This window comes from Gastrolobium bilobum, unplaced genomic scaffold (genome assembly GCF_033153095.1).
Source record: "Gastrolobium bilobum isolate Gb01-03AN ecotype WA unplaced genomic scaffold, APGP_CSIRO_Gbil_v1 utg11974, whole genome shotgun sequence".
Classification (NCBI taxonomy): Eukaryota; Viridiplantae; Streptophyta; class Magnoliopsida; order Fabales; family Fabaceae; genus Gastrolobium; species Gastrolobium bilobum.
Window position 1 is genome coordinate 142,109 of NW_026897182.1, and position 12,543 is coordinate 154,651.

The 12,543-nt window shown below is 32.0% G+C and overlaps 1 protein-coding gene across 1 annotated transcript; it reads right to left on the reverse strand.

Annotated features, from left to right (window-relative positions):
• Positions 1 to 2,764: 2,764 nt before the first annotated feature.
• On the reverse strand, positions 2,765 to 7,938 carry LOC133304729 (U-box domain-containing protein 45-like). The gene is made up of 6 exons (XM_061504777.1): positions 7,752 to 7,938; positions 6,787 to 6,884; positions 6,244 to 6,429; positions 5,968 to 6,075; positions 4,544 to 5,706; positions 2,765 to 3,845 (listed from the first exon to the last, which is right to left on the reverse strand). Exons 2-6 carry the CDS (start codon positions 6,838 to 6,840, stop codon positions 3,056 to 3,058), a joined length of 2,301 nt encoding a protein of 766 aa, XP_061360761.1. The 5' UTR covers positions 6,841 to 6,884; positions 7,752 to 7,938; the 3' UTR covers positions 2,765 to 3,055.
• Between the last annotated feature and the right edge of the window lie 4,605 nt (positions 7,939 to 12,543).

Genomic DNA, 12,543 nt, shown 5'->3' on the forward strand with positions numbered 1-12,543 from the left:
TACTTTTAAAGGACACCAGGTTGTATCCTTTTAGTTTTTGACACTATATCTTATCGATAAAACATAGTTATAATATGAAAAATTACTTTTTTTTATTTATTTCCTCAATCACTTCAGCTGACCTGAAGAGAAAAAAAAAAATCATGTTATAACTATGTCTTACCTGTAAGACATAGTGTTAAAAACTAAAAGGATACAAGGACACCAAAAAAAAAAAAAAACTAAAAGGATACAATTTGTATTTTTTAAAAGGACAAACACTTAACCCTTGAAAGTAACAATCTTGAAACCAAATGAATAACAGGATTATAATTATGGAATATGAAGGTCCATTGAACTATTGTGTTGTGGTTATTGCACACATAAAGAATAGTCAAAAACCTTATTTCCAAATGTGAGAACTTTCCATCGTGCTTATGGCTGTTGCAAATAAGGACGATGTTCTCTAACATGAGACATTGAAAATTTAAGGAATAGAGATAATGAAATAGGAGACGAAGGACAATGCTTATTATACATATAATTATTATATTGGTGTGTTTTCATATCTTTAGGATAATATTTGGTTCATTACTTATTATGTTGTGGGAGGAAAGTGAAATTCTTATGTTTTAAATGTTTACCGAAAAGGTTAATGTATTTTTATATATTTATTTTGATATATAATCAACGACAATTGTTCATTTGAATTTTCAATATTATATGACATTATTTAGTATATAATTTAGATAATTATGTTAGAATTCCTAGTAAATTTTTTTATGATAAATTTGTGTAATTACGATAAATATTTTGATAATTTAATATGTCAAATTTTTTGCACCACCTAAATTTTTGGGGCGGCTCCGCAACTGGTAGGATGCTTGCGCTCCACGTTGGATTTCAAGTAGGATGGTAACGACAACTTATAATGAAAATGTTAAAAAAGATCATTAAAAAAAATTGGATGATTCATTCATGAAGTTTTAAAAATAAAAATCCAAAACCTAAAATCATTTTGTCTAGATAGAGTAAAAAATATATTTAAACCAAAACAATTGATTTAAAAGTTTTGAGTGCTTCAGTATCATTAAATAAAATTGGACTTAAATTTATAAATTGTTTTTTAAAAAGTTGGGGTTGGTAAATTTATTTATTTTGTTTTAGAAAATGATTTGCCCAATTAATTTTGTTGGCCGAAAAAGCTAACACCATGTTGCTTCTGTTAATTAAAAAACAAAAACATCCAAAAAAATCCGTGTATTAATTAGTCTAAGCAAATGGGGACTTAGCCTGTCCCTCCGCAAAATGTGAAAAGTATATAACTGTTTCCAATGAACAAGTGTAGGTAATAATACCTAGACTTTTCAGTTGGGAATACGAAAAAGGAAGAGTATCGAAGTCTTCTGAGTAAATGGATGTGGAAAAAAAATATGATATGATAATGGTGTAAAGATCACAATTATATAATAATAAATCAATGATTATAATTTTGTAACTATTTATTTTAATATATTTTTTCTTTTTATTCTTTTATTATTTTATATGGTTATGATTCTGTATGCGATCATGTTATATATATATATATATATATATATATATATATATATATATATATTACGGATCTCTAAACACAAAAAAACGATGGACCAATAATGTTTTGTGTGCAAGTGCTCGAGTAAGTGGACTCAAAAATTGAGGCAATAACAAAGCCAACACTCAACGGAGAAGAAAATCTATTTGAATTTTGATTGCTATATGGACCCTGAGTTTGACTAATTATGTCTTTGTGTGCGCATGTGTTCCAATAATGGGCTCAAAAATGACGCAATAACAAAGTTAACACTCAACAAAGAAGAAAATATTTTTGAATTTTGGTTGATATGTGGATCCCGAGTTTGACTAATTATGCCAAACCACCAAGATCTCTCATCCATCATGATGTTCCTGAATTTTTAGATAGTGCTTCCCAAGTTCCTTTTTACTTTTACCTTCGTTCAAGCAGGCTTGATGAACTAACAATAAATTTCGGGAAACAAATAAAGTGGTCAGTATGTAAAAATAAAATACAGTTTTCTATACATTTTTGTAATCTTTTCATCTCCGGTAAGAAAATAAATTCAGAATACTGCTATAGAGAATTATGAATCAAAATTGGCAAGCGAAGATTAATTGTCTATTATTATTTTATTTTATTTTTTGGATTCCCATTACACTTCTCTAGAGAATTTGAGCCAGAATCTATTTTTTTATAAAAAAAAAAAAATAAAGAAATGGAAATAAGCATTTAAAAATCATCACACACGTCAATAATTGTCTTCTTAGTCATATTTACGAACTCGCAAGAGAAAGAGAGTTTATCACCTCTCTTAACAGTAATAACAGCATAAAAAGTAAAAACCGAGTAGTAAACATAGTAACGAGTTTTCACAACATGAAAAAGGCAGATTTCCTTTCGTAGAAGACTCTGGAAAATAATATCCCACTTTAATGATTTCTTTTCCACATATATCAATTCCCAACTTTTTGCCCCCTAATTTGCACCTAGAAGGTCAAAAAGCCCCTATCATTGTATTTACCGAAACAACGATCAATGCGTATCGATCTAGAAAATTATCAAAAGCTACAGATTAACTTGCGTACCAGTAATCAAGTGCCGCGGGCCAAAGACAACGCATGCCTAGTAAAATTTGAAACTTGAACGGCTAAAGCTACATGCGCTAGCTTTTATCAGAACTCGGCTGAAGAACTATTTAGCTTCTTTTCACAGAGAAAACACCTTGGGACATAATTCACATTTACCTTAACTTCAAAAATGTAATTCTAACACTTGAAGCCCCGGTGAAATAGAGACCCCCCTCCAAAAAAAAAAAAAAAATCTAACACTTGGAGAGATTGATATTACAAAGAGGAAAGCGAAAGAAGAAAACAAAATCCATAAATTACACAGGCCTGTACATCTCTTCTTCGCTTCCGAAACCAAAAAATAAGCAGCACCGTGGGAACAAGCAGAGGTGGATAAAAGCAGGGCCAGAAAAGTAAACATACTAACAGAGAGATTTACAATTCATGGAACTTAACACTGGTGAACAGAATAGCTCTTGCTTTTCCAGAAAAAGCTAAGAGCTTTCCCTGTCTTTGTTCTAGACATCGACTTGCATAGCGGTTTCATTTCAGCAGGTGGCATAGACAAATCACTAGTTTCAGGTGGGCACTGATGTGTCTTAAATTGTGAATGGTCTCGTTGTCGCTGCTCTCGGAACAGCATCAAGAGTTTCTGAGCTTTTTCTCTCCCTCTTGGGGTCCCATTCACTGATAGTGAAACCAATGCAGGTATAACCCCTTCTTGCAGAACCATCTCGCTACATTTCTCACTTTTGTTACACAAAATTAGGAGACAAGAAACGGCTTGCTCCTGCTCTAGGAGCTCACCAGTGTCCAATATTGAAGCCAATGCACTAATGAGTCCAGGAGATAATACCATTTCCTCGCTTCCGACTTTGGAATTAGCCAAATTTATCAAAACAGCTATGCATTTTTCTGTCCACATGCAATCACCCTGACCTACAAGAAGGGATAGTAGGCCATTAATGATGCCGGTTGAAAGGAGGTAATGAATATTGGAGGTTACAGTAGAAATATTATAGAGAGCATGGAGAGAATCTTGCTTGCATTGAACACCAGAGTCAGATTGAAGAAGCTGGATTAGGAACTGGACAGCCTGACTCATGCCAATCACAGGCTTGGCTTCTTCAAGACAAGAGAGATTCAGATATAGAGCGGTTGCACAACCATAAGAACTAGTATTAGAAACCATTTCCTCCAACAATGATAATATTCCAGCCGATAACATATTTTCCTTATTTCTGTTGAAAAGTAAAAAAGACCAAATTCAAGTTAATGACGTGCAGAAAGAGTTAATAAACATTAACATCTTGGGAAACTTCAGCCACATTTATTATTGGAACAGATTAACTGAACAAGCAAGATCATTCATTTTCTAGTTAAATATGCCAAAAAAGAATCAGAGCCTAAATACTGAAGAAATAATGGATATCATGAAGTTGTTGCATCGCATTCAACGTAGGCAGTCATCAGTTTTCAACATCCACTTGCACTACACACATCTCTTTTTTATTTTTATTTTTCCCTCCTGGGTGAATGTTGAAAGGTGGAGGCATTATTGCAACATATGCTTCCATAAAACCTTACATACAATGTGCAATTTATTTTATTATAATGAAATGTAAAAGAATTTGCAGGAGTAATACTGCTGTCCTTTTCTAAAATGAGGGAGGACAAAAACAATAAAAGCTGGCATACATCAACGATCTTGAAAAGCTAGAGCATGACCAGATCACTATTATAAAGATGCTTTTTTTTATTTAAAGATTATTTTTTTAAAATAAAAGATAATGAAGGTAAGGCTGTGGGCTGTGGCTAAAATGCAAGGTCTCATTTATCAAATACCAAGAACTGTTGATTCATATGAAGGTAATCATATGAAAAGCAGTTTTACTTAATGATTCAAAATTATAAAAACTAGAAAAAGATAAATGCAGACCTGTTGTTATTCACAGCCAGGTTGAAGAGAGCCATTGCTCCACTTTCCTGAGCCATCAAATTCCCTTCATGCACAGCTGATTGCACAAACTGCACAAGTGCTTCAACAAACCCATTAGCCCCCATAAAAATCCTGGCTTCCTCATCATCCTTCAGCAACAGCCTTAATTTTTCTACCACTTTACATTTCCTCTTCCAATTGTTCCCCTCAGTCAAGACTTTCAGAAAACTTAAATACTGCTCAGTATCTTCCTCTTCTGCATACGCACCTTCAGTTCCATTTCCTTCAGATTCCTCTGAGATACCACTCTCTTCTAAAGGAACCACTTCAATGCCCTTCAACTTGCAAGAGCTGACACTATTTACAGATCTTGAATTTGTAGTTTCAGACTCTGCTAATGCAAATCTCCAATAATTAAGTTCAAGAGATTCAGGAGGGCCTTCAGGAATAGGAACTCCATTCTGTTCACACCAACTAGCAACAAGACCCTTAACACAGTAATTCGGAGTCAAACAAAGATGTGAAAGTTTCTGTTGGGTCTTTGGGCAGTTATTGTGCCCATCACCGAACCATTTCTCTATGCAAACCCTTTCATATGTTTGCCCAGAAGCAATGATAACCGGATCATACATAAGTTGAAGAGACATAGGACACCTTAACTCTTCGGGAGGAAGAGGCATCTGCTCTGATTTCCTATTATTATTTGCCTTGAAATTAAAGGTACTAAATTTTGAAAGCTGTCTGTCAAAAGCTTGACAATGACCACCAGGAACGCCGTCCTCAATAGATCCCTGAACAGTGGGAGAACAAGGTGCAGAACCCTGAGAATCATTGTCATCTGAGAACTCACTTCTAAATAACTTGGAGTACTTCCTCATAAGATATAAAAGATAAGCAACAATTGATTCCTTCCGCTTGTCTTCCTCAGCTTGAGCCCTCTCTATGAGTTTCTTGAGAGCTCTTCTTTCGGTTAGAGCTGCTCTTGAAGATGTGATTCCAACTCTAATAGCAGCCTGGTGAAAAGATTCAAGCTCATTACTGTCATTAGAGTCGTTAAACTTTCTCCCCTGCTGGAGCAATGAAATTAAATCATCGCCAACTTGCTTCTCTGATGGGTCAAGCGCAAAAGCCATACTTGCAAGTTCATTCACAATCTCCTGAACCTGAACGGATAATGAGTCAAACCTCGTACCGAGTCAAACATTGACAACCAAAACCAGAATATTGCAAATAAGGTGGCATTCAATCATTTTGGAATAACAAATTCAAACATCTTAAAATATGGCCCCACTCATTCATACTCTCAAAACAAAAATCAGCCATGTTAAGTAAGTACCTCCATGTAATATACTAGGATCATGAACTGAAATTAACCAAAAAAATAAAAAGAAGAACTACACAGCCATATTGTTGAAGTTTATTACCTGACACCCAATAGACTGGGGAACAATATCTTCCACCCGTCTAAGACTATCTTCGAGAGCACCTTTAGCCTTCTCAAATTTTAGAAGAACAGAATCCCCAGTTATAGCCTGCATCATAAGTTATGACATATGTAAGATATTCCATAAAATGTATTTCAATTCAAATAACTCACCAACCACCCACAGATACTTGTTTAATGGGCTAAGGTAAAATAAAAACCTTGCATACTGGGAGATATAATCAGCAAAAAAACCAATAGAAGAAATAAATAATACCAAGTAAAGTTTACTACACTCTGAGCAGTGCTGAAGAACATTCTTGGCTTTCTCCAAGGCTACATGCAAAGAACATAATGCCTGGATTCCGCATTTACTCCTAGGCCTAGCTGCTTCCAAAGAAGGAAATATTGACAGTACTTTGCAATATATTATAGAAAAAGCCTTGCACATTTCTCCATGTAACTGCACAAGTTTCCACATAGATATTGGTTAGACTACATTACATAGAATTTAAAAAAATAGAAAGAGAAAGGGAAACAATAATAAGAACACAAAACATTTACTCTCTTTCTTTTTCATTCGGCCAGCAATAAAAAACATTAACTTCGATAGCAGTTGTGATAATCATGTAAAAAAAAAATTCAAGTGTGCCTTAAAAGGTAGATAGATTCAACTATTTCTCTTAGTTGGTTGAATATAACTTGTGAAAAAAATAAAAGAAATATATACTTTTTCCGTTACCTGCCTAATTGAATGAAGAACGTAAAGAAACTATATATAAAAAAATAAAATAAAATAAAATTGAGTCCTATTTTATACCTTGGCGTCACTTGCAGCAAATAGATTTTCTTCAACCTCAGAAACATCCATCATTCACATTCACTGTCCTTGTAAGCTCAGGTAGAAAATGATCTCAACTGTTTAAGCCACAGGATCAAAACGGGGAAAGAAAGGGAGTTAGCAAAGGGGGGGAAATTATCAATTTAGAATCAAAACAGCATCAGTCCCAACAGCTGCATCCAACTAAAGTTTTCACACCCAGTTTTAAAAAGCAGATAAAGTAAGCAGAGTAAAACACTAAAGGCCAAACATATTAACCAAAATTCAGTGAATTTTGAAAGAAGCAGGAAGCAGAAAACAACAAATTTAATCTTGTTTTACATGCAAAGTCTAAGATTTCATGTCATCTTATGCATGAATATTCCATTTAGGCAGTGAAAACAAACAAAGAGCAAGTACAATTCAATGAAATCAAGAAAAAGCCAACTAGGCAGCAGATTTGTTATGTTCTTGATTTTTTTTTTCCAACTATCTTTTTAATTGTTTGCAACATTTTTCTGTCCAACCGAATAGACCATAAGAAAAACGACAGATGATACATGTTGCTAAATTCAAAATAGGCTTTGTGAGCAAAGATTAAACCAAAATATGCAATGGATATGTGACATTCAAAACAAGAGATAACATTATCGAATAATCCATTTGAGGCGGAACATTGATAACACGTTTTTGCTTAATTCCTTCACGATTCCAACAAAATACAAAACAGTAGAAAATTTTGGAAACATAATTTGCAAGCTAAGATCTTCACTCGAACAAATTCAAAACCAGAAGAGAGATTAGAAAATGAAAACAGGCAGCAAAACCATTAACCGAATTAAAAATCTGATTTCAGAAACCAAGCATAAAACAGAGAGATTAACGAGAAGCGAGAGAAAATCGTTGAAAACAAGAGAAGGAGAGGTTAAGAGGAAGGATTAGGGTTTGAAAGCAAAACGACATACCAAGCAAAAAGTTAAAGAAAAAAATGCAAATCACGGCCACGGAGGCTTCATAAATAAAAAAATGAGACACTTGTAGAATCGCAGAGTCAGGGTTGGGAAGATCTATAGCTTTCTTGCAACCAGGTAAATAGGTATTGAGGTCCGAATCAGAGAGCATGCGAGTTTCGTGGAGTACTCACACGCAGTGTAGAGGGAGAAAGAGAAAGAGCAAATGAGAGAGAAGGAGGGAGATAAAAGATTTGCTTATTCTGGAGTTAAATTATGGAAATTGTTTAATTAATCTTAGGTTTAGTTAAGTGGAAATTTAATTGAAGTGTCCTTTTTCCTTTTTTTTATTTTTTTATTTTTTTATTTTTTGGTTTTCTTTTGAAATATGTTTTGGAAGTTAGAATTTCCGCCGCTTTTGTCTCCCCTGCTTCACCGGCCGACAATCGCCGACCTCCTCGTTTGTCGCCTAGCAAACCTGTCATAATTCTTGCCCAATTACAATTTTGTCCTTCTCTGTTCTCTCATCATTATTATGAAGTTTCGAAAATCTATAGACTGTTTATTTTATTTTTTCTTTTATTAAAATTCAAATTCAAATTCAGGTATACTCTTGCTGAATTGCTTCTAACATTTATTTTTGTAACAACGTATGGATTAACGGCTTGCCAGAACCACTGTTAGATTTAACTCTGTATATATATGTAGAAAATTACTTTAACTTAAAATCTTAAGATGTTAGGTTATGATCTTTTTAATTATGGATATGGTACAAATAAGGATTCAATCTTATAATTACTAAAACTCTGATATCATGTAAATAATCATTTCAATCCAAAATCTTAAAGTGTTAAGTTCGTTTTTAATACTTTTATTTTATTCTCTGACAATATAAAATATCCTACACTCCCAAAATATTTAAACGATGGCGTACTGACAAAAATACCTTAGATTATTTACAAAAAAAAAAAAAAAAAAAACCTTAGATTCCCCAAAATAGTTGGAAGATTAAAGAACTACTCTTTTTAATCTTTAAAGAATAAATATGGAAGAGGACCAGTGGTTAAAACAATATATATATATATATATATATATATATATATATATATATATATATGTATGTGTGGGGCAGGATATTCTTACACTAGTGTAAGAGTTAGAAGTCTTACACTTAATCTTGATTATTGATTCACTTGTATTCAATGGTTCACATTACTAAAAAAATTAGAGCCCTTAGATATAAGTGAGATCAATGAACAAGATTGAGAGTGTAACTTACACTGGTAAAAAATGATCTTAACTATATATATATATATATATATATATATCAAATGGGGTAATTAGAAGATTCATTAGTAAGGTCACCAGACTAATCTTGTGAAGAAGATTCATTTGATCATTTGATAGAAACTTAGCTCGCTAAAATGCTTAATTAGTTGACGGATATCAATCTTCTTTTATATGGTATGCTTCTAAAACAATAGTAGCAAATTGTTAGTTATTCATATTACTTAGTTATGAGGATTATCGAAGTAAAATATTTCCCAAGTAATTTTTGAATGTGAATCTTAATACTCAATGTTCTTTCACATGGAGGAAAATATTTAATATGCTTCCGGCTCATCTATGATTCAGTGGTCCAAACTAATGAAAATTAAGTATTTTTTGATTTACTTGTGTGAAAAGAGAAAAATTTTATTTTTTTTCTACAAGTGGCAGCTCCTCAATAGAAGGAGTAGGTGTGTCAGGACTATTACAAATGCTCTCCACATAAAGAGGCATATGGGAAGAAACTAAAGTAGTCAATTTGTGAATGGTGTCTAAATTTTTATAGTAGGTAACTCGTGTATATATATATATATATATAGAAGAAATTAAAGTAGTCAATTTGTGAATCGTGTCCAAATTTTTATAGTAGGTAACTCGTGTATATATATATATATATATATATATATATATATATATATATAACAATGGAGAAGATTGCTAAACTAAATTGATGTAACGCTTAATAATTATAATGCTATATTGGTGCAAAAGTTGTTTAATCCTAATTACGCTGCTTCTATTTATTTTTATTATCATTCCTTTGCGTAATGGTGCCCGGCTAGCTCCTTTTTTGGTCATATGATAACAAAAGTAAATGTTTATGTAAAATTTGCCTATCGGATAAAATGGTATCCTAACATAGCTTTCTGTAAAAAAAAATAAAAGTAAAAAATAGCAACAATTATGACTATAACACAGCTTTCCCCTCATTATTTCCTCAATGGTATTCTAACTCTTGCACAAAAATGATTATTAAAATCAAATTCATGTTATAAACATTGCAATACACATAATGCATAAATTATATTTAAGCACTGAAATAATAGCACAACTGAATTAAGATTTTCATGTCTATGTCTTATATAAAGTTAGAACTTGTAAGATGTGAGATATTTGAACTAGGCTTTACAAAGTCACAAGAATTCCTAAGCATTGCTTCACAACAAATTCCACCTGTCCAAAATAATCACGTTCATGACTTGTTCTATCAATCAACAATCACAATCTGGTCTCACTAATTTTCAGATCGCAAACCAATAGACTCATCCTCCTCATTCTACATTTACCCAATACAAGTATATATCGAACAAGCAAATCTTTTTCTCGTGGCTAAAAAACCTAAATACGAAGAGAACCAGTCCTTATCCGTGACAGAAAAAGTAATCATCAATCCCTAACTAACAGGCTAAAGCTTGCGCCTTGTAAGGACTTGGTCGACTGATATTTCCTTTCAAACAAGTCGAATTAAGTACTTTAGATATTAGAAATTATATAATATGGAAATAATCTTAGGATATGTTATATTTATAAACTTTTTTATTTACAAATTCTTACAAACTACACCAATGTTATTAAATCTGGCTCGGTTATTGACCTGATTGAGGTACTGGATCACTGGTTCAACCGCATGACCCGGTAAGTATATGTAAATCTACAGTTTATATTAAAAAACTACAAATATACTTAAATACTTGTAAAAAAAATACCAATTTCAAATATTTTAATATGAAAATAATAAATTACACATCATTGTCCAACAAAAGATCAATCAAACATATAATATTTGTGATACTGGTGTTTCAGGTTCGGTAAACGACATCTCTAACTATAAATCAAATCAAAATTTCCTGCATATTCCATAATCAAGATAATATTAATGTTGTAGATACATAATCTATGTAAGTTAATAAGCTACAAATCACTCAAATATTTCAAAAGAAAACAAATCATTTGTGTTTGAGAGTAAAAAAAAAAAAAGACATTAATTTATGAAAATAAATTAGTTTTTTTTTGTATAGACCGGGCCGGGTCACCGGTTTTTATGAAAATCGGCCGGGTCACACCGGTTCTGTAACATGGCCGGTCCAATATGAAAACCGCACCGGTTGCATGACCGGTTCACTGGTTTTCGGGTCGACCCGGCCGGGTCGGTCCGGTTTTTATAACATTGAACTACAATATCTTCTCCCGGAAGAATATAGTGCAATTTACATAAATTTGTAAAATAAGTTTGTAAACGGATCCTTCCCCATAATCTTAAATATAAACTATTTTAATAATGAAAAATTTTATTAGGAAGAGAGATTAGATAATTTACTTAGAAATATATTATATTTATAATATTTTTCCTTATAAATTTTTCAACTATTTTATTACCGTTTGATCAAAATTAAATTAACGACTCTCATTCGATATAATTGATTTAATTTTAATCAAATGATAGTAAAAATAGTAGTTAGAAATTGAAAATATATCTTTCCTCGTATATTAAATACAGATTCTTTTAAGTAAAAAATAACTCAAATTTGCATTGTGTAAAATATAATAATCTAAGTCCCGGTTATTACATACTTAATTAAGAAACTTTTCTAACAAATGAATGATCCGATTATTCAATATCTTATAAAAACCTATTTTTTAATCATTATTATACTATCATAGTGCTTGATGTGTTGTGTCAATATAAAATGAGAAAACGGAATGTAGCGTTGATTAATGATGAGAATGCACAATAGAAGTTAGGTATTTTAGATATTTCAGAAGGTAAAGTATTACAATATTTTATGGGAATATATAATTTTTAATCATTAATGGGACGGAGATGGGTCATGGGAGTATTAGGGAATATTCTTAAAAGGTACTGTGGAAGAGCAACAACGAGGAGCTTGATCGATCAGTGGTAATGTCAGTGACGAGCCATAGTGTTGGTGGAGGCTTCGACTATAGTGGATTACTGGGAAGGAGTAGGTGTCAGCCACAATACAGAAGAGAGAAAGACGGAAAAAAGAAACAGATCGTCAATTGAGCTGGATATAAAAAGAGCACTCCTTTCTTTTCTATACATATATATATCACTAATTAATAATCATATTAAATCAATCTTATTACAAACAATTTTACGTTACAACTTACAAGGACAATAGTTGGATTGGATGTGACTGATAATATTTGTTTAAAAAATGTGACTGATAATATTTGTTTAAAAAATGTGACTGATAATAAAAAAGGACTTTTTTTATACATAATAAAAATGGACTTTGTTAACGTGACTTAACACATGTTAAAAATAAAAATAATATTTCTTATTTTTTTCATTATTTTAAAACTCAAAATTTTTAACATATATTTATGTTTTAATAATACGAACCTGAAGAGTACAAGTTAACTTAACAAAAATAATGATAATAATGTTTCTCATGTTATAGGAATCTAAGAGATAGTTTTATCTCTCGCATACACAAAAAAATATGTAGGGTCA